General features: G+C 42.6%; 1 protein-coding gene and 1 long non-coding RNA gene across 2 annotated transcripts in view; one reads left to right on the plus strand and one right to left on the minus strand.

Annotated features, from left to right (window-relative positions):
* Nucleotides 1–25,781, plus strand: part of NAA25 (N-alpha-acetyltransferase 25, NatB auxiliary subunit) — a 36,786-nt gene extending 11,005 nt beyond the window's left edge. The window contains exons 5-24 of the mRNA XM_081870887.1: nt 1,238–1,312; nt 2,459–2,566; nt 3,445–3,523; nt 4,420–4,531; nt 6,510–6,599; nt 8,335–8,504; nt 11,800–11,912; nt 14,346–14,553; nt 15,455–15,544; nt 16,542–16,722; nt 16,881–16,980; nt 17,219–17,370; nt 17,807–17,932; nt 19,264–19,507; nt 19,714–19,837; nt 20,822–20,887; nt 21,376–21,473; nt 21,588–21,698; nt 22,834–22,980; nt 23,388–25,781. Of these exons, the coding sequence (XP_081727013.1) occupies nt 1,238–1,312; nt 2,459–2,566; nt 3,445–3,523; nt 4,420–4,531; nt 6,510–6,599; nt 8,335–8,504; nt 11,800–11,912; nt 14,346–14,553; nt 15,455–15,544; nt 16,542–16,722; nt 16,881–16,980; nt 17,219–17,370; nt 17,807–17,932; nt 19,264–19,507; nt 19,714–19,837; nt 20,822–20,887; nt 21,376–21,473; nt 21,588–21,698; nt 22,834–22,980; nt 23,388–23,510 (2,517 nt within the window). The 3' untranslated portion in view covers nt 23,511–25,781. The remainder of the gene's footprint in view (nt 1–1,237; nt 1,313–2,458; nt 2,567–3,444; nt 3,524–4,419; nt 4,532–6,509; nt 6,600–8,334; nt 8,505–11,799; nt 11,913–14,345; nt 14,554–15,454; nt 15,545–16,541; nt 16,723–16,880; nt 16,981–17,218; nt 17,371–17,806; nt 17,933–19,263; nt 19,508–19,713; nt 19,838–20,821; nt 20,888–21,375; nt 21,474–21,587; nt 21,699–22,833; nt 22,981–23,387) is intronic.
* Nucleotides 8,981–10,692, minus strand: LOC309346321. Its single transcript, XR_014158603.1, has 2 exons — nt 10,230–10,692; nt 8,981–10,199 (listed from the first exon to the last, which is right to left on the minus strand). It is a non-coding gene; the product is annotated as an uncharacterized lncRNA (long non-coding RNA).
* Nucleotides 25,782–26,813: the final 1,032 nt, after the last annotated feature.

Here is a 26,813-nt window from a genome sequence, read left to right on the forward strand (position 1 = left end):
AGACCTATTGCAGTCGTTAAGAGTCGTCAACAGGCTCATCACAGCTATCTGCCAATCACCCATTCCCACCACCCTTCTGAGTAATACCCCTCCCCACCTTCTCACTATATAGAAGGGTCTGGAAACTTCTGTTTCAGTGTATCTGAAGAAGTGTGCATGCACACGAAAGCTCATACCAAGAACTGACTTAGTTGGTCTTTAAGGTGCTACTGGAAGGAATTTGTTTTGTTTTGACTATTAGTAATCTGTTATGGATAAAGTCTGGTATATAAGTTGTGTTTACATAGAATTGTAGAGTTGGAATGGACCACGAGGGTCATCTAGTCCAACCTGCTGCAATGCAGGAATCTTTTGCCCAACGTGGGACTCGCAACCCTGAGCTTAAAAGTCTCATGCTCTACCAACTGGCCATGTCCTCCACTCATAGAAAACACTCTGAAACCTTTTTAAAAATTTGATGACTTTGTTTTAAAATACTTGTGATTTGAGGTGCCTTTAAGTGCTTTGCATTTGCATTTAACCTCTAATATTTGAAAAAATGTGTAAAGAGACAGTGTCATTAATGTGACGGACCCATGAAATTAATTTATGGACCTAGTCTAGCAAATCCTTTATCCTGTGAGTAGCACTACTTAAAAGCATCAGCTTGCTATGTGCATTTATAACAGATGCATTCATATCAATATATTCACACTTAACTCAAAGGGTATAATCATCTTGTAATATCAGGCTTTGCAAATGTGCAAAATGCAAGTAAGCAGATGTCCCTGTTGACTTTAGTGTATCCGTACCTGACTATGAGAGGAAGGGGGGTTGGTTGAAGAGAGAAACACCTATATTAAATACAACGATCTAGCTATGTGTTGAGTGCCATTATCGGCAAAATTGAATCCAGAATTCGTTATTGTGGGGAAGCTGTTGTTCAGGAAACTTGTCCACCGTTACTGATCTTCTCATTAAGGAACTCCTGAAATACTGCCAGTTTACTTGGAACATATTTTGATGGGTTCTGGTTTGTGAAAAGGAACAGTTTCCTGTTGTGGTTAACAGGTTTGAGCAAATGAGTCTTGCATTTAACACAATGGTACACAAATTCAAAGACAAGTAAATTAGTCCATGGATAGTCAAACCAAAACCATTCCTCTCTCAGGTGTTTCTAATAAGAACTTTCAGTGGGTCTGAAGTATAATGAATCAAGCATTCAGGAATGATTTATTTATACCTCCTTCTTTTTCAGGCTGGAATGGCACTTTATAAGATTGTTCCCAAAAACCCTTACTATTTTTGGTCTGTGATGAGCTTAATTATGCAGGTGGGTACAGTGTCTCAAGGGAGATAACATTTCCTTGCAAATAATCTGCCCTTTTTCTGTTTTATTTTCTGTGTGAAGATGCTCAGTATGTTTTGAGGGTAGACTCTGTACTGCAAGTGCATCACACATTGCCAGTATACTGCAAGCGTTGTAAAGCAGAGTAGCCAATGTGGTGCACTCCAGATGTTGTTTTACTCCCAACTCCCATAGCCACTGGCCATGCTGACCGAGACTGATGGGAGGCCCCAAAACATCTGGAGGGCACTACATTGGCTACGCTTATCACAGAGCTTGTTTGCAGGTTGGAACTGGAAGTTTGTCATCTTAGATGGGGCATGTTGTGAGATAACAGAGAATTCGAGAAGTCTTAACCAGATGCCCTTCAATACTCCCTCAGGTCATAGATGGATCACTCCTCCACTCCAAGTATGATTGTAGCAACTGAATATAATCTGTTCCCCCAGGGTATGAGAGGGATTGAGACGAGCTCATAGCCCGCCTCTCTTGCTTCAGTCTATAATTGTTCTCCTAAATGAGTTCTGAGGTTGTTACTTGAGATTGACTATTGGTGTAAATCTGGAGTTCAGCCAAGCAATAGCCTATCAAAGGCCATTGGCAGAATCCTTTTGAAGTCTGTCTGAAATCAACAAGAGAACTGGCACACTGCATTACTAGTTCATTTCAACTACCGTATTTTTCGCTCTAGCCTGCATTCACTCCATAAGACACACACACATTTCCCCTTACTTTTTAGGAGGGGAAAAGTGTGTCTTATAGAGCGAAAAATACGGTAACTTAGCAATTCATTTTCTTCATTTTTTGCAATCCCAGAACATAATCAACACTATTTCCTTGTGGGTGAGAGGAGCATGTTACTGAGCAAAACTTTCAACTAATTTTTCCTAAGTTTGCCAGAATGTCCACTTGTTTATCAGAACATTCACAGCAGCTGAAAACTTTTGACTGGGCCCATAGTTGAGAGGACAGAGCATATGTTTTGCCCACAGAGAGTTATCCGCTCAGCCTCTATTATCTCCAGTAGCTGAGCTAGGAAAGAATGGTTGCCAGTCAGGGTGGAAAGTACCATGCTAGATGAAACAATGGTCGATTCTGTATAAGGCAGCTCTATATGTTCTTCTTTTTCAGTCTATATCTGCACAGGATGAAAATCTCTCAAAAACCATGTTTTTGCCTCTAGCTGAAAGAATGGTAGAAAAAATGGTGAAGGAAGAAAAAATTGAAGCTGAGGCAGAAGTAAGATATATATATTTTAAAAAACTAATTGTAGATGTAATTAATTCAGCTTCTGCTATCACTGAATTATTGCAGTTAGGTTCTGAATAGTTTATTTTCATGTTACAAACAAATGGAAGGTGTGGCTTAGAAAAGGCACATTGCTAAGGTAGAAAGTAAGGGGTTGAGCATGTCCCAGATTTGGATTAATCCTTCTCCAAAACTTGATGGGATTCCGCTCTTTTGGTTACAGCTCTTTTTAAGCTTGCCAGGATAATCTGGATATCTGTAAAAGTGCTGGTGGCCTGGGTATGTGGCAGAGAAAATCTGAGTAGTTTCAAGGGGCCCATAACTGGATCAAATGAATTGGCTTTTGATACAAAAGCCTTTCTGTCTTTCCCTGCAAACCCTGTGCAGAGTGATGACTACTGATCAGGTGTGAGTCCCAGCTGCTTTTTCTGTTGGCCAGAGTGGCAACCCTCTTAACAAGAGTAAGAAACAGTGCAGAATGTGGAGTTTTGTTTTTAGTTCCTCAGATTTGCCCTGTGTTTCCTGCCCACCTCTTTATTTGGCAATTTGTCTTCCAGAGGCTTTGGGTTTTGGAGCAAGGAGGCATTTCAACCACTAGTGGGCCACTATCTTTGCAAGGCCAGCCTATCAAAATGTAGCAATACCAACAAGTTTAAAGTTAATAGGTGGATAAGAATGAGATAGAAGAAAGAGTTAGAGGGGTAACGCTAAAGATAAATTATTAGTTTTCTTCCAATTTGTCGGGTAGCATAGATTTTTCACTCCACTTGAATATTCTCTCTTTAAAAAGACAGTTGCAGAGACTGCTTCTGGTGGTCACCTCACTGCCTCTTGTTTCAGTTGCATCCTCTTCCTCTTAACTTCCACAGGTTGAGCTTTACTACATGATTCTAGAACGCTTGGAGAAATACCAGGAAGCTCTGGACGTTGTGAGAGGAAAATTAGGAGGTAGTGTATCTCTTTTTCAAATTTGACAACGGGCAAGTCTCAGTGGTTTATAGACAAAGGTGCAGCTTCCATATTTGGAGGCAGCGTCCCTCTAAATACCAGTTGATGGGGGGTGAAACAGCAGGTGCTGATTGCTGCTGTCGTGTCCCGTTGTAGGCTTTCAAGAGGCATCTTGTTACCCAGATGCTGAACTAGATAAGACTTGTTGCCCAGCACGGATAAAAATAAATGATTTTTAAAAGTCAAGCCAGACTTCCATATACGTTTCAAATCAGTTATGTGACATATTCCTTCAAAGTAGCCTGATGCACATTATGTGGGTGCGATAAATCTCTAGTGATAATCTCTTAATTGAATCTATGACCCTCCGTTAAGTAAGTAGAGTTAATGCTTTCTATTCAGCATACGCAATTATGCTGATTAGAGCAAACTACAGACAAAACCGTATGGCTTTGAAATCGAGCAATATAAACACAACACAGTAGGTCATGTTTTGTATTTATTGTGAACATTTAAATAAATATGAAGACTCTTGTCAAATGAAGAACGTGGACATTTGCTCCATGTTACAGCAAAGCACTGCTCTGCTCATAGTTTGGGCACTTGTAATCCATTGCACAAAGGATTGCCAGCCGTTTAACTTTCACTATGTTATCTCACAGACTCTCTGCACATTGTTTCATGTGCATATATGAAGTTCTCTCCTGCCCACCCTACTCCAGGCATTTTGCATTATTTGGTAAAGTAAAACAGCCTTCCGAGTAAGCCCATCTAAGTTTCTTTTATGTTTCTAGCCTGCCTGTGGCCTTATCTGTTTGGAGGTGGCCGGGGGGGGGGGGGAGATTGCTTTTGCGATTAAGACTTTGTGAATTTATGACTCTTTTTGTTCCATTTAGAGAAGTTAACCAGTGAGCTCCAGAGCAGAGAGAACAAGTGCATGGAGATGTACAAAAAGCTGGGCAAGTGGCCAGAATGCAACGCACTCTCCAGGAAACTTCTGCTGAAAAAGTGAGTGGGAGTTTCAGCTCCTTTTTTTGTTTTGTTTTGTTTGTTTGTTTGTTTTTGGTCCTTAACAAAACTGAAGCAAAAGGTATTATCTCCTCCATCGCCACTATTGCACCATCATATTCCCAAGGCAAATAAGCAAGTAGTTTGTGACAAGCCCAAAGGAATATCTTCTTGTTCCTCCTAATTTAAGAGCCTAAATCTGTTTATATTTCCACCCCCATCCAGCCAGGAATGTGAGGGGATGGGATGCTTGTCCTATTAAACAGGCTTGATTGGATCCACCTTACTTCCACTGGCTGAAAGCAGCACTTTCAGTTACAACAAGAGCCGCCAGAGACTTTGATAGATTTGGGGGCAGTTTGGAAAACTTGCCTTCCCTCCTAAGGTCAACAAAAAGGAAGTTTTAGTTTTTTAAAGAGCAAGTAGCAATGGGAACCTTGAGAGAAATTCTAGTTCAGTGGTAGAGCACTTACTTTGCATATGAAAGGTCTGGGGAAGTCTCCCTGTTTGAAACCCTGGAGAACTGCTGCCAGTCAGTGTAGAATACAGTGGTACCTCGGGTTAAGTACTTAATTCGTTCCGGAGGTCCGTTCTTAACCTGAAACTGTTCTTAACCTGAAGCACCACTTTAGCTAATGGGGCCTCCTGCTGCTGCTGTGCCGTTGGAGCACGATTTCTGTTCTCATCCTGAAGCAAAGTTCTTAACCTGAAGCACTATTCCTGGGTTAGCGGAGTCTGTAACCTGAAGCGTATGTAACCTGAAGCGTATGTAACCCGAGGTACCACTGTACTGAGCTGTATAGGCCAGTGTGGTGCAGTGGTTAGAGTGTCAGACTAGGGCCTCAAATCCTCCACTCAGCCAATAACCTCACTGGGTAACCTTGGACCACTCACTCTGAGCCTAACCTACCTCACTCACAGGGTTGTTGTGATGATAAAATGTGGAGGAGGAGAACTATGTTCACCACTGTGAGCTTCTTGGAGGAAAGGTGGGGTATAAATGTAACAAATAAATTGGTCTGACTTGGTGTAAGGCAGCTTCCTGTGTTCCTGATAAGCATGATTAAAGCAGCATCCTGACTTTTATAATGGATAAGAACAGGTTTCAGTGTCCCCCCTGCTCATCATCAGATACAATGGTATCTAAAATATAGTAAATTGTGAGATTTTAACTCACCTCTTTGAGATAAGCATTCCTCCCAGACCATAGCTGTGGGAGAGTCTGGGGACAAGTGGGAGGGAGATAGCTTCCCTCTGAATGTTTAGCTTCCATTAAAAATATCAAAAGGGTCTAGCTCTTTCACACAGGGAGATCAATAAGGAAAAACATGGTCATTGTTCTCCTCAAGTGCTTTGCAAGAAGTCAGCCTTCACTCACCTCTCAAAAGCCTGGCTTGTGAATAGAGAGGTACTGTGGTGGTTGACAAATACAAGAACTAGTTGGTATCTGAAGAAGTGTGCATGCACGCGAAAGCTCATACCAAGAACTGACTTAGTTGGTCTTTAAGGTGCTACTGGAAGGAATTTTTTTGTTTTGACTATGGCAGACCAACACGGCTACCTATCTGTAACAAGAACTAGTTTGTTTGTCATTTAATTTATAGGAAAATTTGTTTGACTGTTTAATTAAGTTACTTTTACTGTTGACCCCCCCCATCTGTTAGGTGTTGAAAGAGAAGGCCTCTGTTGGCAGAGTATTCCTAAAGACTGGGCTAGTGACACTAAAGGCTCAATATTTTCACTGGTGCATTTTTTTGTTAGGGATGCTTATCTTAAGTTGCCTTTTCTTTAAGACATGAAAGGCAACAGACATGAAGCTGTTCTTCTCTTCCTTGCTAGGAGAATACTAGTGAATCTCAGGACACTTTTACCCCAGATGCGGGCGTTTTGCCTTCCGTCACATGAAAGAGAGAGAGAGAGAGAGAGAAGTTGTTTTACACTGTGCTCAGTTCTTCTGCTTGCCTCTTTTCTGTTTTAGCCCAGATGATTGGCAGTTTTATATGATCTATTTTGATTCCATCTTTCAACTGATTGACGCAGCCTGGACTCCCCCAGCTGAAGGAGAGCAGTGAGTGTCTTACTCTCTTTTGAGGGCTTTGAGTGTTTGTCTCTTTTTAATTGAAATATTTGCATAGTAAGGGGGCTTTGAGAGTAGAGAAATAGGAGCTCATTTCCTTAGTACACTTGGCTGTTAGTTCGTTACTCCCAAACCACAGCACCAGCTTTAGCCAGCGTCTGGATCCTATGTCATCTAGGAAGAAATGTCTTGAAAGGACCAAATGAGTGCCCAGTGCATCAACTCATGTGAAGTCGTACGTGTAAAAATTCAGATGTTTCTACTCATCTCTTGTAGCCAGGGGCATGAGACACTTCTACCTTCTTGAATACTTTAGTAGTTCAGATCTTGATCCAAAATGAGTACTGGGTTTGCATGTAACACTCAGCCATGGCTGACACAAACCCAAGGTTTATAAGAAACAACAAATTAAGGTTTACAAGTGTGATCAGTTTGTGGTTGACAAATCATAATTAAGCTCCTGACTAGGTTTGGACAATCAAATATAGCATGGTCTAATACTCCTAGTTTATTAAAATATGGTGTGGTGTTACATGTGAACCCTGCCAGTGACATCATAGACACCAGCTTTCCTTTCCTCTTAGGCTACCTAATTTCAATCAGTTTTTGGCAGACACTGAAAGACTAGCAATATTCATTTGTTCGTTCATTCAAACCAAAATTGGTTTGAGGTAACAAGAAAACAGAACCTGCGTTTCATCAGTGGGAACAATCCACACAGCATCGAAACAATATTACACAATGATAATAATAGCAACACAAGTAAATAAAATATAAGCTACAAATTTAAAACCAAGAAACAAAAAGGCATCAGTCTGCACTTTGCTTCTAAGATACCTCGGCAAATAAAGTCTTAACCTTTCACCAAAAATAATGTGATGCTGGTGCCGGATAGATTCCCTTCAAGAAGGTGTTTTAAAGTCGGGGTGTCAATACAAAAAGCTCTCTCCTTTGTAATTCATAACATTCCTCCCCTAAAGAAGGTGCTTGGAGCTTTACCTCTAAACTCCCACATGGACATGGGTTCAGACAGAATCTTTTCATTTCTTCCTTTTAATGAGTGTCACAGACACTCCTCTGCATGCCAGCTGGGATGTAGGCAAAGTTCCGGTGTCAGCATCAGCCAAAGGTTTGTTGCGGTTTTCACCTTACTATACATACACCCAGCTGGTTGCTCCAGCTGTCTCTTGGCTTATGAACACTTTGAGGTCAAAATAAGAGGAGGACTCTGGTCAAGCCTTTGCTGCTCTTCAGATGCGGAGGAGGGTTTAAAACAGGTATGAGAAACCTGCAGCTCTCTGGATGTTGTTGGGCTTTCAGCTCCCAACATGCCTGCCCATTGGTCATGCTGGCTGCAAGGGCTGATAGGAGTTGGAGTCCCAAGAACATCTGGATGGCCATAATTTCCTCATCCCTGGGTTAAAAGGCCGTTGGCTTGTGCAGGGAGAAATATGGTAAAGAATGGGGGGGGTAAGGAAGTGGGGGCTTTGAATTGGAGGGGCTTTGAATTGGAGCTATACTGGGAGGCAGGAAGCTGCCATGAGTGGTATTAAGCCCCTGGACCTGCAGTTGCCCATTCTCATCCTAAAAAGTCATGTTTTTTACATGTTACATACTAGGCTCTGGTGGGCAGGGTAGCAGCAATGCAGTATCCCATTCCTTGATCAGAATTTCACAAAAAGGCCGTTTGGAGGCACTGGAACTCATACTTCCTTGTTGTGCACAGCTCTCTCGAAGGCGAAGTGCATCACAGCACAGAGGAAGCCATGGCTTTCATAGAGCAGAGGATAACACAAGAAGCCAACAGTGCCCGGCCGCTCCGGGGACCTTTCCTCGCCCGACTGGAGCTGATAAGGCGCTTGCGGCACAGAGGCTGCAGTGAAGAACACAAATTGGGTAAGGGCCACTAATGGGATGCCAAATTGAGCCTCACGGGGAGAGGGTGTGAAAGTAGAATCAGGGCTCCGTCCTGGGATTGCCGCAGCTGATGTAAACTCTGCACAAGAATTGCAGAAATCCACCCATGCTTTGGGGAGAGGATTGTTTGTCTTCTATTTTAATCCTTGGCGTGGAGAGGCAGCTTGTGAATGGTAAATATTTAGATGGTAACACACTGGAGCCTCAAGAATTGCTGCAGCACAAGGAACGCTAAAACTAGCTTTAACTAAAACTATCTGTAACTAAAACTAGCTTTGTGTGTGTGTGTGTGTGTGTGTGTGTGTGTGTGTGTGTGTTATTAGTGCTTTAAGAGTTGTTTCCCTGCTGAGAGTGAAGTAGAATCCCTTCAGTAGTTGGAGAAATAGTTTGTGCAGCACATTCTTCACAAATTGTCAAGTGAGATGTATTTGCATCCCTGCTGCTTTTTTAAAAAAAGTTAAAAATCTAAATGGAAATTTACTGGGCAGATAGTTGGGAGTTCATGTCCTTTTAAAAAGAAGCAAGTAGGGATCTGCAACAAGATGTTGCAGTGTGACCACACCCACTAATATAGCCTGGAACCTTTAGTATTGTTCAGGACTCTTGACTTAGGTGGGGGATGAGTTTCAGGAGTAGGGAAGGGATAAGAATATTTCTCTCCCCCAACTCCAAGGCCTTTTGCTGTCCCACCTGCCTCAAAGATCTCATAGCTTTATAGTGGGGTGGGGGGCATACAGTTCACAGATGGACAAGGAATCCTTCCCTCAAACTCCCCACACATATACCCGATTTTTGCTATGATATTTATTTTATTTGTTGGTTGCTTGAACAAGTCAAATTCCTCCTTTTTCTTTGCCCCCCCCTTTTCTTTTGGGAGGATTGTATGGATGGTTCACAACTATTCAGTGTCTCAAACTACAGACTTGAGTTCCACTGCCTTCCTGATTTCTTTGAACCCTTTTTAGGAACATAGGGTAAAGGTAAAGGGGCCCCTGACCATGAGGTCCAGTCGTGACCGACTCTGGGGTTGCAGCGCTCATCTCGCTTTATTGGCCGAGGGAGCCGGCGTACAGCTTCCAGGTCATGTGGCCAGCATGACTAAGCCGCTTCTGGTGAACCAGAGCAGCGCATGGAAACGCCGTTTACCTTCCTGCTGTACCTATTTATCTACTTGCACTTTGACGTGCTTTAGAACTGCTAGGTGGGCAGGAGCAGGGACCGAGCAACGGAAGCTCACCCCGTCATTGCGGGGATTCGAACCACCGACCTTCTGATTGGCAAGTCCTAGGCTCTGTGGTTTAACCCACAGCGCCACCCGCGTCCCTTTTTAGGAACATAGGAAGCTGCCTTATACTATTGGTCCATATTGCTCACTCTTGTCTGGAGTGACAGGCGGTTGCTCCTCTAGGTTTCATCAGACTGGTGACATGCCCAGCCTTGCCTGGAGATGTCAGGGATTAAACCTGGGACCTTCTGCATGCAAAGCACATGCTCCACCACTGAACTATGGCCATTTGCATTTTCTCCTCCCTCCATTGTCTCTCCCTCTAAGCTCAGTTGCCACCAGAAACTTGTAAGCTCACAGGCTCCTGTCATGCAGTTATTGCTATTAGAGGGAATGGTATATTCCAGTGATGGTGAACCTCTCAATTTGGCCCATGCGGCTGTTTTGAGCTTCACTTTCCCCACCATCATGTGCAGGACAGGTTAAGCTGAGGATACAAAGAGACAATGGGAAGTCTCAGAGTGCACTCTTGATTGTTGCCCCTGCTTGCATTCAGCACTGTTTAAGTTTGTCTATGAGTGCAAGCCTTGCTGCGTTTGGGTGGAGTCTCTTCTACTCTTCTACTCTTTGCACCTAATGCAAGCAAGGGCTAGAAAGGGACAATAAGGAGGGCACTCCAAGCCACATGCTCCTGATTGTTCCTTTGGAGCCTCAGCTTGCATTCTGCACACTTTAAATTTGTCACTGAATGCAAGCCCTGCTGCTTCTAGGTGGAATCACTTCTACCTGACATCACTTGCCATCATGTGGTTGACAGTGGGCTGCCCTGTCCACCTGTGAAATGTGGGTTCTGAAAGATTGGCCACTATTTGAACTGGCTTGCCTAACAAAAGGATAAAATAATAGTCCAGTAGCACCTTCTTCAGGTATCTGAAAAAGTGTGCATGCACACGAAAGCTCATACCAAGAACAAACTTAGGTGCTACTGGACTATTCTTAAATTTTTTAAATATATTTCTACTGCGGGTGGTGCTGTGGTCTAAACCACTGAGCCTAGGGCTTGCCGATCTGAAGGTCGGCGGTTCGAATCCCCATGACGGGGTGAGCTCCCGTGGTTCGGTCCCAGCTCCTGCCCACCTAGCAGTTCAAAAGCACAGCTAAGTGCAAGTAGATAAATAGGTACTGCTCTGGTGGGAAGGTAAACAGTATTTCCGTGCGCTGCTCTGGTTCGCCAGAAGCAGCTTAGTCATGCTGGCCACATGACCCGGAAGCTGTCTGCAGACAAACGCCGGCTCCCTCGGCCTATAGAGTGAGATGAGTGCTGCACCTAGAGTCATCCGCTACTGGACCTAACGGTCAGGGGCACCTTTACCTTTACTGTGTCAGACCAGCACGACTACCTACCTGAATCTAACAAAAGCAGTTCCCCATCTTAGTTGTATGCCCAAATTGTTGTATTTATGTCTGTGTGTAGAGGCACGTTTGCCAAGGGAGAAGATAACAGAGTTCAGAAAGAAGATAGTGTACTATAACCTGTATTTCCACTCCCTCCACCCCCACAAAGAGTGTTTGTGGCTGGCATACCTCTAGCAGTATAAGCATAGCAGGCAAAGGGTGGCAGGAGGCAGAGAAGAAAGCTGTCCTCCATCCCTTCCCCATTTGTAGAACTCTCCATCTCTCCCACCCTTAAGCTAAAGAGAGTGTGCCAACAGAGGATATGTTAAAAATGAAAACACTCAGTTAAAATTGTAAGCTTTACTCAGAAAATGAAACCTCTCTGTTCCAACTTGCTATATTCCTCGCATGTTGCCTTCTCAATTGTATGCTTGATTTTCCTTCAATTATTTGGAATCATCTTTGTTTACCACCTAAGCTTCCTAATTCATCACGATAGTCTTAAATTACTACTGTACTGTATTAAATTCCAAAGTACACCAGGGAGTCATGTCAGTTCAATAAGAGATGCTAAGGTGTAGATATGTCACTTCCCTTCAGTTATCTGTTTTACTGCTGAAAAACATCTTAAATCACTGCTCTTATACTTGTAAGGTGATCCAGAAGAGCTGATGTTCCAATATTTCAAACAATTTGGGGACAAACCCTGCTGCTTTACTGATCTCAAGGTGTTTGTAGATCTCCTCCCACCAACTCAATATACAAAGGTAAGTTTGGTGGTCCTTTGTCTGCTGATCTTTTCTCTTCCTTTCTTTTCAGTACACCATGATTGTATTATTTGTTCCAATGATTGAAATATACAATTAAGGCAAAATGTTTTGGGTGCAACTTGGGATTATGCAGAAACTTGAAGGCCTGTGTGCTCCTGCCCCAGCTCAAGGCAATCTGACTAAAGATGCTGTTTTATCTATTTTTTTTTTTATCTACTGCTTTTTTTTCTAGTTTCCCTCGGCTTCCTGTGCTGTGCAGGGCAGCGAGGGCCCTGCCCCAATATTCAAAAGAGCAAAAGAGACTTTGCTGTCAGGAGTAGCTGTACTGAGTGATTTCAGCAGCTGGAAATCCTGGTGCTCAACTCATTGTTCTTCTAATCCCCTGTGGCTAGAGGGTTAAATGTGCAAAAGAAAAAACCTGGCATGTCAGGCTGTAAACAAAACTGCTGAGAACTATGGTCCCAGCACTATTGAGGTTAAGAGGGGTTTTTTGTTGTTGTTCTTTTGCTAGCTCCAATGTGGCTCTCGCCAAAGGTCACTGAGCAATTGCGTGTAATCCAGCAGATGCCATTTCTAAGCAGGTTGTAAACATCAGTACATTAAAACAAATCTTACTTCAAAATATTAGGATAGATGTTGCTGCCTTATACCACTTCAGCAGGAGTCCCCATTGCCCAATATTGATGGCAGCAGCTTTCTAGGATCACAGGTGGAAGGTGACTACCCTGCCCTGAAATCCTAACCTGTTGCCTTATACCTGCTGATGGTCCCTTAATTAAAAGCCTTACGGGAAGGGAAAGCATAATTGTAACTCCTCGAAAATTTCTCTCCCTCACACACTTGATGCAGGCTTTCCAAGGCAGGAATTTTGGCTTTCCAAGGCGACATCATGTGTAGGGTTTTGTCACTTAAGAGTGAAATCTGAGATCTGGTGCTGAATTGAATATTGTGAGTTTTTAGAAGTTTTTTTTTTTTAAAGTGTGTTTCTCTTAGGACTGCAGGGAGACTCAAGAAGGTGGCAGTGTTTTAGAGGAAGAGAGCACTATATAGCCACTGATTCCCTAGCTCATGCCACTCATCTCACTATTTGTTTGTTCATTGGTTTCTTTCGTTGTATCCATGGGGGAGGGGAGAGTAGGATGCCATTTGCTTCCCCTACAGTGCCAGCTTTCCCCAATTGGTGCCCTTGAACAAGAACAAGTGATATTGTGCAGCGATTTTGAGTATATTCATTGAAAATGTTTGTCCCCATAGATGATAAGAATTTGAGAATTCTGCCCTTTCTTCACAATGTTCCTAACCAAACAAGCCTACACCATGCCCCTGCAAAACCCAGTGCAGAACAGTTTCTAGCTGGAAAATTTAGGTGTTTTCTGTTCTCAACCAGGCTTTTGCAACCTGGTGCCCTCAAGGTATTTTGATGGGAGGTGTAGTCCAAAACACTTGACGGGCACCAGATTGCACAAGGCTGATGTAGGCATACAACCTGCTTATATATTTTGAAACTTCTGCTGCACATTTATTTTCTTAGCGCATTTTAGCCTTGCTCTTCAGCTGCAGCGGTTCCCTAAATGGTTTAAACAATAATTTAAAAAGCCAATCCCAGTTTACAGGGCTTAGATTATGAAAAATACAAGGACCACCAGCAGCTTTATTTATAACAACGGATGTAAATCTTTCCAAGTCAGCTTACAAGTAACATTTAAAATGTAAATATTTTCTAGTATAACAATGCAAGAAAACCCCATGCAATAAAAATGACACCCTTCCCTCATAAGAATAATATATTAAGAGCAGCCAAATATACCCTGCCATAACTGGGCATGCATTGCCAGACGTTGCATGCCGGAATCAGTTTCTGATATGTAAAGGCATCCCCTGTTTCTACAAAACAGCTTTCCATTCGTTTTCCATTCAGTTCTGCTAACTGTTTAGTCAGCTTTTCCATGTGAGCCAGAGTCCAAACTTTTCGTCTCCAAGCAGACAACTGCAAATTATCCAAACCAAATTTGGAGCAATCAGTAGACGAGCTGCAACCAGTAGAAAGGTGATCCGTTTGAGGAGAAGGTCCTTCTGTTCATCCTTAAATTTTGTTGTTCAGGCCAGTTGTGGGGTACATTGAACAGACTGTTTTGTGATCAAGCTTTTCCCGTAGTTTTCAACTGCATTTTTAAAAACCAGAAAACACAATTATCAACACATACAGATTCATTAGAATCCTTCCCATAGGGCAGCTGGTGGTAGATGCAAAAGGAAAAAGGGGTGAGGAGGAAAGAAGAAAAACAGACTCGGGTGCCAATTCTTAAAGTTTTCATAATGGCCAGGAGGAATGGAAACAGTTCGGGGGGAAGGGGAGCAGCACTGGTGGGATCTCTCTGCCATCCCTGCTAGGTATTGCAAATCTAACATTTCCTTTTCCCTCCCCCACAGTTCATCAACCAGTTGCTGGGGGTCATCCCCCTGTCTGCACCAGCAGAAGAGAAACTTGCACTACCAGCTAACATCAAAGCTTTGCAGCAACACTTGTGTGTCGTGCAGTTGACAAGGTTGCTCGGCCTCTACCACACCATGGACAAAGCCCAAAAACTGGGAGCCATCCAGGACTTGATGTCACGATATCGGCACGGACTGAACTTTGGTGAGGAGGGCTTGAATCTAGCCTAAATGTCAGACCACTTCATTGTTCTTGGGGAAAATCCTAATAATTACTGTACTTTTCCATTTTTTATGATAAAAGAATGTAAAATAATTGGGGTCGTCTTATACAAGGGCAATCTCCCCCCTCCCATTTTCTTAATTTTTAGTCCCCCAAAATTATACATGAGAAATATGGTATTTCCTCTGCCTCCTACCATGTCATTGCTATTGGCTTACTTCAGCTCCCTGATGCATTTCATCCTTCCTCTGAGGAGTTCTAGAGTAGAGTCCAATGGATTCCTACTTATCTTCAGGGATGGAACTGCATCAGATATCTTACATGGTTTGCTTGGTTTTTAATGGATTTTGCTTTCACAAACTGAAAAAATTACTTTAGTCAGAGAAGGATTATAAGCAGATGTGGTTTAACTGTTTATTAGTTAAATCTTAGGTAAAAGGTCTATGCTGATTTCCAGAAATAAGAAATTGGCTGGCATTCAACTAAGTTTTACTCAAGAGTAGAGCCACTGAACATGACTAAGGTAGGTTCATTAGTTTCAATAGCTCCACTCTTAAGTAAAACTTAGTTAAATACGGCACATAGGGTGCAATGCTAGGCACGCTTAATTGTTGGATTATGTCCCATTGAATTCAGTGGGGCAGACTCCTGTGTAAATATGCAAGAAGTACTGTAACTACTTGCTAAACAATACCTTTGATTGTTGTTAGCCGCCCTGAGCCCAGCTTTGGCTGGGGAGGGCGGGATATAAATAAAATTTATTATTATAATAATAATAATAATTATTATTATTATTATTATTATTATTTGTAAGCCAGGTGTTGTTTAAAATTATAGACCCACAAGTTTTTCAGTTACATTGCTTGACTTTGTTTTTCCGTAGGAAAATCTTGTTTGAAAACAGAGTTGCAGTTTTCCGACTACTACTGTCTGCTTGCTGTTCACTTGCTCCTTGACATCTGGCTAGAGGCAGGTATGTCCTTACATGCTCCACTGCATGCATGCAAATAGAGATTTCAGCCCACAACGGCTCAAGCATTGGTTTGCAGCCGTATGAACAAAAGCCAGTGTGGCTAGAGCAAGCTTCCTCCACCTTGGCCCTCCAGATGTTTTGAGACTACAATTCCCATCATCCCTGACCACTGGTCCTGCTAGATAGGGATCATGGGAGTTGTAGGCCAAAAACATCTGGAGGGCCAAGGTTGAGGAAGTCTGAGTTAGACTTTTGAACGAAAACCTGGGAGACCAGGGTTCAGATCCCTACTCGGCCCTGAAGCTCACTGTGTGTGACCTTTGGTCACTTGCGCTTTTTCTGTGGCTGCTCCCAGATTGTGGGATTTCTTTCCTCATTAAGTTAGGCTAAAGCCTCCCTATTCAAACAGGCCTTAGAAAACGAGGGTGAAGACATTTTTTTTAGGGCAATCATCATTTTAATGCTGCATCTAAATGTGTTGTACTGTTTCTAACTACTGTATTTTTCGCTTTATAAGACGCACCAGACCACAAGACGCACCTAGTTTTGGAGGAGGAAAACATGAAAAAAAATATTCTGAATCTCAGAAGCCAGAACAGCAAGAAGAATTGCTGCGCAGTGAAAGCAGCAATCCCTCTTGCTGTTCTGGCTTCTGGGATAGCTGTGCAGCCTGCATTTGCTCCATAAGACGCACACACATTTCCCCTTACTTTTTAGGAGGGAAAAAGTGAGTCTTATTGAGCCAAAAATACAGTACTTTGTTTTTATTACTTTGTATTTGATAATGTTGTAAGGTGCCTTGAATCCCAGCTTGGGAGAAAGGGGTGATATAAAAACATTAAATAATCATCATATTGTGGGGAGCAGTGGGATGTCCAGCATGGGACATGGCCGTGGCTCTTGGATCCTAGCAAAAGGAGGGCTTCTCATCCCTGCTTGGCCATCTTTCCTGCCCCTTTCTCTCGTTCAAGGCTTGAGTGTGGTGTTCTTTTCCCAGGTGAGGAGCCGGCTGCCTGGCACTGCTTGACTTTACTAGAAGAAGGGCTGGCTCACAGCCCCTCCAATGCTCAGTTCAAATTGTTGCTCATCCGGATCTACTGCATGCTCGGGGCGTTTGAACCAGTCGTGGAGCTTTACTCCAGCCTCGATGCCAAGCACATACAGCACGACACCATCGGGTGGGTAGTGTGGCATTGGTCATAATTGTGGTATCAAGCGATTGGCAGGTGGGAACCCTGTCCACCTGTCAAATTTGATCCTCTTCAGAGCCAAAAAGGTAATGAGGGTGCAGAGCCGCCCTCTCATGGTTACTGTTTTGGTTTTGTTTGTATTACAGTTACTTGCTGACACGCTATGCCACAGCCTTCGGTCACTATGCTGCCGCATCGCAATCCTGCAACTTTGCACTCAGGTTTTTCCACTCCAACCAGAAAGATGTAAGTGGCAAAGGGACCCCCAAATGTGTACCCCCGTTTCCCCTCAGAGAACACACGGAATCTCTCCAAAGGGTGTGTCTCTTGCATTTCTGCATGAGCAGGGAACGCATGCCCAGAACATTTTAGTGCTGCAGAGGCAGCAGGAGGGCTGCTCCCAAGGTCATACGTTTCTTGCGATGCAGAAAACCTGTAGCTCCTTGCTTAATTAATGCTGAGGCCATCCTGTGTTCCTTCTTAGACCTCAGAATACATTATTCAAGCCTATAAATATGGTGCATTTGAGAAGATCCCAGAATTCATTGCTTTCAGGAACAGACTAAACTCCTCACTTCACTTTGCACAAGTCCGCACAGAACGGATGTTACTGGACCTCTTACTTGAAGCAAATATGTGAGTATGGAAGAGTTGATTTCTAATCTTCTGAGTGCTTATCCTGGGGGGGCCCTCAGGCAGGTTGTAGGGTGGTAAAGCTGAGAGAGATGTTAGCTTGGAGAAGCACTGCTAGCTGTCTCAATTGAGGGACAGGTCCCAGTGGTACTGAAAGATCTCTCGATGAAGCAGAATTTGCTGTCTTCCACCCAAAGTGTTGCACAGTACTCAGATGTGAGAACCCTGGTGCTCTTCAGCTCAGTTGAAGAGTGGGAGTTGTTATATCACTTTCTCAGGTTGAAAAATGCAGCTTTCCTGGGCATAAGATGAATTATTTTTGCACAGAGCATTGCATTATTTATAGCAGGGTCAGTCTGCTCAAGAGTGATCAAAATCCTCTTCAGTTCATCCTAAAAGCACCTGACCCAATACTTCTGTATTGCTTTTTATGAACTAGATCAGTGAGTTTGGAAGAAAGTATAAAGTCCATGAGCCTAAGTCCAGAAGAGGATGACATTCCCTGGAATGACTTGCGGGACAACCGAGACCTCACTGTCTTGTTTAATTGGGACCCAAAAGACAGGTAGGTACAAAAACCTGCTGCCGTGGTTGTCATTATCCGAAGGCTAAATTTCAGGAATTTGTCCACTAAATTGCAACCTAAAAACAGATTGTCTTCCCTTTTATATATATGCAAACAGTTATATAACATTTAGCCAGCACTTAAATGTGCTTTAACTCTGCCTGGTCCTTGAGATTCCCCCAGGCCACATTCCTCACTGGCCCTTCTCCACGCTCTCCTCAAGTGCTTTTGTCTGGCTGGAATGGGTCATTGAACTGTGATAATGCCTCTTGCTTGCTAGATGGAGAGAACTTTTGCACATCTGGGATATAGCCTATTGCACAAAGTGTAGGAGCAGCATCCATCGCTTTGCCTACTTTTGACTCGGGCCCCGCCCACAACTGGCTGGTGGCCCTTGGAGGAGCTTTTCCACAAGGATGTCCAGTCTTCGGGTGAATAGAATCTTCCCCTCTACTGTATGGCTTCCCCAATAATCCCTGCATTAGTTTACCATTACTTTTTCATGTTTTTTGTGTTTATAAAAATATTTATGTACTGCTGCAACTTTAAAATATATCACAGCAGTTTACAACAACATAAAAATAGAAAACTATACAATAAAGTCATAAAAAGTTAAAAACAAGCTAAAAGCAAAGAGAAATCAAAACTAATAATCAACAGCCCATTGTAGGGGATATACTGCACAGGCTTGATTTCTTGTTGTTGTCAAATGAGCTTCGCCAACTTGGGGAATGACCAAAGACATTCCTGCAAAAGAAGCTGGAATATAAGGTTTCAGGCAACACCTGAGGTATCCTGGACCCAAGTTGTTCAGGACTTTGTAAATCAATACAGTACAAGAACCTTGAACCTGGCTCTGTAGCAGATGGGTAGCCAGGGCAGCTGTTTTAACAATGGTGTCACATGTTCTCAACCAGAAACTTCCATCAGCAATGTGGCTGCAGCATTCTGCAACAGCTGGAGCTTCCAAGCCACAGCAGCCCCACATAGAGCACATTACAGTAATATAACACCAGATGTAGGCTCTCCAGTTCCACTCCAAGAGAGAAGGGTTTTCTGATGGTAGTAAGTGCACTTCTACGGACTACAGCAACACTACCCCACCACCCCTCCAGTCTGAATTGATAAGAACTGGGGCAGGCTCAACTGAATCAAATCAGGTCCACCTAGATCTCGGTGATGCACACCAGTTCGGCTTGCTCATCCACAATCAGATTGTGGCTCAGCATTGGGCTTGCAAATAGAGCAGGGAAGCTTGAGCTTGTACTTCTGTGTCTCAGTTCTTGGACACCCTCTCCCCTTCTCCCTCCTTCCTGTTCTCTCTCTCACAGGGGCATTTCTGAAGAACACAAGGAACTCTCCTTGGAGGAAGAGACCATATGGTTGCAGATCCGATCTTTGATGTTGCGGCTCATAAGTGGCCTGCCAGCTCTTGGCCACAACGCCCAGCCAAAGAACTCCGAGAAAACCACGGAAAATGGTGTCTCCTCCAAGATCGACATGATAAGAGCTCTGCTGCGGAAGCTGGACGCTGCAGTGAAGTCCGGAAAGCAGTTCCTTGAGCAGAAGATTCAGGTATAGCTAAGAGAAACCGTTCCTGATTTCTTTAAAACGGTTTGTGATTATGCCAGGAGACATAAGAGTTGAGATTCTTCTGACGTGCCGGCATGGTGCTTTAATTGGAGAGCTAATTAGCTTTACCAGGAACCAACTCTGCTTTTCTCCTGTATGCAAAAGGTACAATATTTAATTTTCTTCCCCCTTTTTTTCTTCCTGCCTAGTATCCGGTCCTTGGCCCCCCACCTTCCCGAATGGCTGGTTTCTTCAACAGTGGGAGCTGCCAGTGCCAGACCAGCTTATTTCACCTTGTTAGTGAAATTTATGAATTAGATACTATTGGGTTAGGTAAGTCTTGAAATTCCTGGGGCCAGCAGCCAATTTAGGTGTGTCTGCTGAAGCGGGAGGGAGGCATACATGGGTGTGCTGCCCTTTCAGATCGGTTTGAAGATATTGGCCTCTTACAAGCTGCTGTTGATGCCAAAGGCTTTACTTGTGGAATTCTGAGCTTTTTTTAAAAAAAGAAAAAATCCTGGAGAAAATCCTGATGCTTAAGATTTGAAAAAAAAAACTCAATGAATCTCAGCTTGCCATCTGGTTATGAGCCTTCTGACCATTTTCTTTGGAATTTTCTGCCTTGTCTCCGTACTTCCCTTGACTCGGGTTAAAAATGAAAATTACAATCTGGCAAGGCAGAAGTGGGAAACGTGTGGCCCTCCAGATAATTTGAAATCCAACTCCCATCTGCCTTGGCTAGCATGGTCAATGGTTTGGACTAATGGGAGTTGTAGTTCAGCAATATCTGGACAGCCACAGAGTGTCCATTCTATCTCTTCCATATGGTGAGCCATGTGGCCCATACCATGTGCCAGTGCTTGCTCTCCACTTCTTCTTCTTCTTCTTGTTTTGATTTCTTAACCACCCTTCACTTAAGGTTCCAGGGTGACTTTCAGCCATTAAAAAAGGGCATTAGAAAAGGTTTAAAACTAATTAAGATTCACAGGAATAGGGTGGGTCCGAGAAATATATTGAATGATTTTGTAAGAACTGCTTTGCTTTTTGCTTAATTGTGACCAAATATATGTTTCTGTTTTTCATTTTTGGGGTTGGATGTGACCTCAAGGGCCATATAGTTCAACCCCCATAGGGCAGCAAATTTAAGTCTGTTTTTTTTTTTATTGTGATAGTCTTTTTCTTCTCCAGCGATTGCTTGTTTTCATTGTATTTTTTCTAAATCTGTCCCTTGATGTAGAGATATATAGATATAGATAGATACAGATAGATAATTTGACTATTTGCATAAGCCATTTGATAACTTTTCTTTATTTTCAGAAGATTCGGCAGCAATTCAAGAGAGAATAGGAAATAGCTTTAAATCATTACTAGAACAACTAACAGGTAAATCTGCTGAAAATCACATTAACAAAAGTTCTAGCCCACAAAAATTTACATTAGTCCGTGCTTATCAGTTAAGCATATGCAATTAAAACTTCACTTTTCTTTGTATATGAGGGTATCACCAGGAGTAAATAAATGTGGCTGACTTTCTGGAAAGATAGTTTCCATTTGATATGTATGCAGACACTGCCAAAATAACACACAGAATAAAAATAAAACACAAATAAATTGGGGGGGGGGTTAAAAACAAAGAAAAGATAATCCTTAAAAAGTAATTAAGCACCAGTCAAATTAAAACAATATTAATAAAGATTGATAGGTTGGATGGGAAAAGTTCTACCTCTGTTATAGAGTGCATGTTTTGCATGCAGATTGTGAAAGGGGAAGCCACAAAAAAGTGTTTCCCAATATGCTGCCTTGTGTAAGATTTGATTTTTTTCCCCCTCCCACGAGTTTCACCTTGTTTCCTTCTTTTCTTAAAATAACAGATCAATTCAATAAATGTAAAGGTGATTTGCTGGAAGTCAGGGAAGGCATGTTCCAAACCCATCCAAATATTTTAGAAAATCTGGTCTTCTTCGTGGAGGTGAGTAATGAGACCTTTGGAAAGCTGGTCCTGCACCCCCCCTTTTGTTGGTTGCAAAAACCCATCAGTGTCCCTAAAGTGCCTGCGAGACAACCTCTTTTCTCACTCTTGCAGACCATCTCCATTGTTCTGTGGGTATGCAGTTATTCTGACGCCGTCCTCAGGCCCTACAGATCAAGCTTGCAAAAAAAGAAAAAGAAGAAAAAAGAGAGTGTTGTAGCAATGGTAGGAAATTGTGTCTTAATTGAAAAAGTTACATCTTGGTTACATCTTTTATGACATTTCCGGGTCACGTCTGGGTTTGGCTCTGTGTGCAATCGCTCACATCATGTTCACGCCTAGAACAGGGGTTTCCTGTAATGAATTAATGGAATTTGCTTAATTGAGGTGTGATGGTCTTAAGGAAAGATTACACTAAAACCACAGAGAATAGATATCTTCAGTTATAAGCTACGGTAGCTAATGGAAACTTCCATGTTTAGTTGTAGCAATGTTCAGAAACGGTGCCTTCTCAGGTGCTAAGATCGTCAGGTGAGGTGGTAGCTCCACCTCAGAGGTTTGAGGGGTGGGCACCCAGGAGAGGGCATTCTTTGTGGCAGTCCTTACAAATATGAAACTTTCATTATGTGGCTTCCATTGCATTACTTTTTACCCTGGCCTTTAACACCTGAGGTATATATTTTCAGGACCCACTCTTAACTAATTTGTTTAAAACTAATTTTTTAATTGCTGTAACCTGCCTTTTGATTTTATGGTGAAGGACAGGTGAGAAATTGGATTAATAATAGCAGCAACAATAATAATATAGTTTTGATTTGTACTCTATTTATGCCGCTAAGATAAAAAAGTAAGGTAAAGGACCCCTGGATGATTAAGTCCAGTCAAAGGCAATTATGGGGTGCGGCACTCATCTCACTCTTCACGCTGTGGAGGCCGCCGTTTGTCCACACAGCTTCCTGGGTCGTGTCACCAGCATGACTAAATCACTTCTGGCACCTGGTGGACCATGATAAGTGATAAGAGCACACACAAATGCTGTTTACCTTCCCGCTGCAATGGTACCTATTTATCTACTTGCACTGGTATGCTTTCAAACTGCTAGCTTTGGCAGAAGCTGGGACAGGACAACAGGAGCTGACCCTGTTGCACAGATTTGAACCACCGACTGTCCGATCAGTAAGCCCAAGAGGCTCAGTGGTTTAGACCACAGCACCGCCCATGTCCCTACATTATGCTGCTAAACATACCCATTAAAAAGCACTGCCTCCAAAACAAAAACCTGTGATACACTTCTGTGAAGAACATTGCACAGATAATTGGTGCATCAGGGTGCAACAGCTTTTATTTTTCCTCTCTGCAGCCCCCTGTGTTCACCAGCTTTCAGGATTACATTTCCGGTCTCCAGACTCTCATTTCCAATGTGATAGATCATATCAAAGGGCTCGAAATCACTCTAGCTGCGCTTAAACTTGAAGAACTCTCCATAGAGGACAATTTACTGTCGCAGGTAAGAAACTGCTGCTTATACATTGAGTTTCTATGATTTGAGATGACTCAGGATTAAAACAAACCGTGGTTTAGTGTTAGGTGCAGTTGTACTTTGAGACATTTTTAAAGGTAATTAAAGTATTTAATTACACTTTGCGTAATTTATGGGTTCAGTTTTATGGAACTCCCTTCCAGTTGAGGTCAGATAGGTTCTTTCCCTATTGAACTTCCTGTGCTTACTGAAGAATTTTTTATTCCAGCAGGTGTTTTAGGTGTAGTTTGATTCAATAGTTTTAACTGATTTTCATTTTCGTATTGTATCTTCGCAAACCACTTCAACCATTGTAGTTAAGTGGTATATAAATTGTTTACATAACACCACACACAGATGATTTATTTATCTGTGTAAAAAATGTTTCTTCCCAGGAAGAAAAGAAGTTTACAAAGACTGTGCTGAGGAAAGTCCAGAACAGTTACCAACATGCGATACAGGAAATGGGAGAACTGCTGAAAAAGAGACTTGATACCATCAAAACTCTAAAGGTTTAAGGAAGTGTGTCCTGGGTGCCAAGGGTCAAGATTGAAATGCCGACAACAGACAAGAAACAGCATCTGCCACCATCCCTTCAACGTTTAAAATCTGGAACTTCCTCAAAAATGCATGAAGGACTTTTGATCGTAAAAATAGTTTTTTTTTATGTATTAAAAAGATATATTCAAGCTGATTAAATTATTGTACATAAAAACCAGAAGCAGGGACCCTTGTCCGTCAGGGTTAGACCACTTTTTTATACATGTTCATAAGCATATTGTAACAGAGGCAAAAACCCCTAGCCTGTTTCACTTCCCTTTGTGGGGAGAGGGGGGCATTCTCCAGAAGCTCTCTGGGGGCTTGAAGTCTTTAGAAGCAGCAATAGAAATCCAGTGTAAAGCATATTTCAAAGGAGTTTGTATTTTTTCCATCACACAATGCAGCATTTATAGTTTTGTGTGCAAGTTTCTTGGCTTAGAAAAGCAGAAGTTCAGAGAGCCCAGTGGTCCACTGGGTAACTTCTTGGTGTTCTTCTTTCTCCCCTGTCCAACACCGCCTGCCCCCCCTTGAGAACAGTTGTATGACTGCTTGGTGAACTAATTGGCCCAGGACAGGTGACTTTCTCGCCCACCCCCCCACTCCAGAACAGTTATTTTTATTCACACCACCAAACTAACAACTGAAGGCACTGCCTGAGTGTGCCCTTGTGTGTCTTGCTTTCCAATCCTTCAAGGGAAAACAACAAAATCAGAAAAAGTTGGTATCTGCTTAAGTTTGTTCCAAGGTGAAATAATGACAAAAGAAATATATAAACTTGATTGAAAACTCAACTTTGGCTGCAGCTCAGTGCAAATGGAACGGCTAAAGGTGTGTATATGTAATCTGTCGCATAAACTCAACACACCTATCTTCCTTTGTGTAAAAGATGAATTGCTGAGGTGGTGTCTGTGCCCTTGGATGCTTCATCTTAGGTTTACGGCTGTATTTCAAGCAAGTTTATGTGGTGAAGAGCAGGATGCATGGTCTGAGTTGTGCTTCCTGTTATTCGTAAATCTCTTAAGATTGATCCTGGGCATCGTTAGGGAATGTGCATTAGATAAATTTTGGATGAGACTCTAGAAAATCAATTTCAAATCCTGTTCATTCTCACCATTCCAAACCTTTCATCATATCTGAAACAGCTTTTGGTGAACATTTGTATAGGTTCCTCTTGGATTATGGAGTGTTTTATTAAATGCATGGAAATCATCATCTGGCCAAAAGAAATGGCTTTCGATAAAGTATGTTGATCTTCCTTTGCAACCAAATACAAGCAAGTGTAGCAGGCTTGATTATCCAGGCACCACCTTGAATATCCCTCCTCCCACTCCTTGTTACTTTGTTCATCATGTTACATGGTACAGGCAGTCCTTGTTTTGTTTGGGGGTACCGTTCCATAAGCCCAGCCCATCCAGCCCCTTGTCATGGCATCTTTATGACATTTTGGGGCTAGTTACGGGTTCAGCGATGTGCGCTTGGGCACCATCATGCATCATTCAGACGCGCCTAAACTGGGAGTTGCCTCTACCATTAAACTTTTTTCCTACCAAATTATAGCTGTTTCAGAATCAATGGGTACTGAAAATAGGTTATTTTTTTGGCAACAAAGACTTCAGCCTTTGGCAGATACCTGGCTAAAGGAAAAACGATAACAAGCATTAAATTTTTGAAAGAGCTGGTAGTCTTGGGGATGGCACATCATTTCCCCTAGAAACAAGTGGGTGAGCCGTTTCTCTCGTGGCCAGTCCACTACGGATTCCTTGTGCAGAATTCTAGGCCCTGTGAACTTTTGTGATTAGCCTATTTCTGCTATTAATTAGGAGGGATCTGAAGACCTTGACCGTAAAATTTTCAGGTGTACTTTTAGGAATGATCCGCACGGCTTTTATTTCGCCAGTTGTGTTGATGTGTTAGTACATTCTAGCCACTTCAGCCTGCTTAATCACCATTTCGCACAGCTGAGGGGGACCAGTAGATTTTCCGTGGCCATCTTCACATTCCCAGAAGTACCTGCTTCTTCCAGGAACAATTCTCACATAGATATGTTTTCTGTCCAGAAACCCCAGCATGATTCTTAGACACCACACAAGAAATCAGTCTTTATTTATTTTAATCTGGAACTGTTCTTCACTCCGGCTACACATGCAATTTAGTGGCATACTGAAGTCTAGATTTGCCAGTAAGATCTATTGGAGAATGAAGGCCTTCTGTGTTTGCTTTTGGAAGTGAGGCTTTTAAAAAAACAACAACCCAGTTATAGCAAGAATCAAATAAGGTTCCAGAGACATTTCACTGGCAGCTCCTAGTCCACCTGCATCAGACACCTTGATTCCAGGTGTTTCCTCTTGTTGGCAGTGCTAGAGGTCACTAAAGACATAAGCAAAAATAAACCTTTTAAGTCCCCCGCCCCACCTTTCTCCATACAGAACAAAAGCAGGGGACAGAACTATGTTAGGCAACGGGGATAACCAAGAAGTATCTCAAAATGGTACGGGTGGTGAATTCTGTTTGCCAAGTTGTGAATGCCTTCGGTTAAGACAATTGTGCTCTTGTGTAACTTGCCTGTTGTGGTGCTGCTTTGTGGCAACATCTTCCTTCTGTGTTGGGCCTGGAACCAATTTCTCCTGAAATCCAGGTGGGGCGGATGGGCGTGTCCATGTGAGTAGCAGCATTGCCCTTTAAAAGAAATGGAAAATTCTACACGTTTGAATTTATTTCTGAAGCAGCAGTTTGCAAAGCTCTCAGGATCCAACCGAGGAAATACATGCCCTGCTCTCCACTCCTTATGATCAAAATGCTCCATTACATAGGAGTTTGTTTGGGGGTTTTCTCTGACAACTACATATGTATCAGGGGCAGCATCAGATTCCAGCACAATAATCACTTGGGTCCACTACAGGGAGAGAATTTGGCAGAAAAGTTAAATTGTAAGTTTCTGGAGAAACTGATCGTTGTCAACAAAACTCAAGTTCTTAATAAACCAAATGTTTTCGTACCTTCTATAGCAACACACATACATACACACAAACCTCCCTTTCTGAATTTGTGAAATAATGTACCACTGTTGTTTTATTTTATTTTCATGAACTTAAACATGTATAAAAAGAGAGCTACAGACTACTTTTATGCAGTGCTGGGATCATGAGCCAAAATGGTTCTGCAGCTGCTTCCAGCAACCAATTTCTAAAGTTAAAATATTTCATTGTTGTAATCCAGTTACGTTCCTCTCTCTCAAGAAAACTACATCAGCCACCTGTATTGCCCATTTAGCTGGAGGGTGT

Source organism: Podarcis erhardii (assembly GCF_964252035.2).
Source record: "Podarcis erhardii genome assembly, chromosome: 7".
NCBI classification, from domain to species: domain Eukaryota; kingdom Metazoa; phylum Chordata; class Lepidosauria; order Squamata; family Lacertidae; genus Podarcis; species Podarcis erhardii.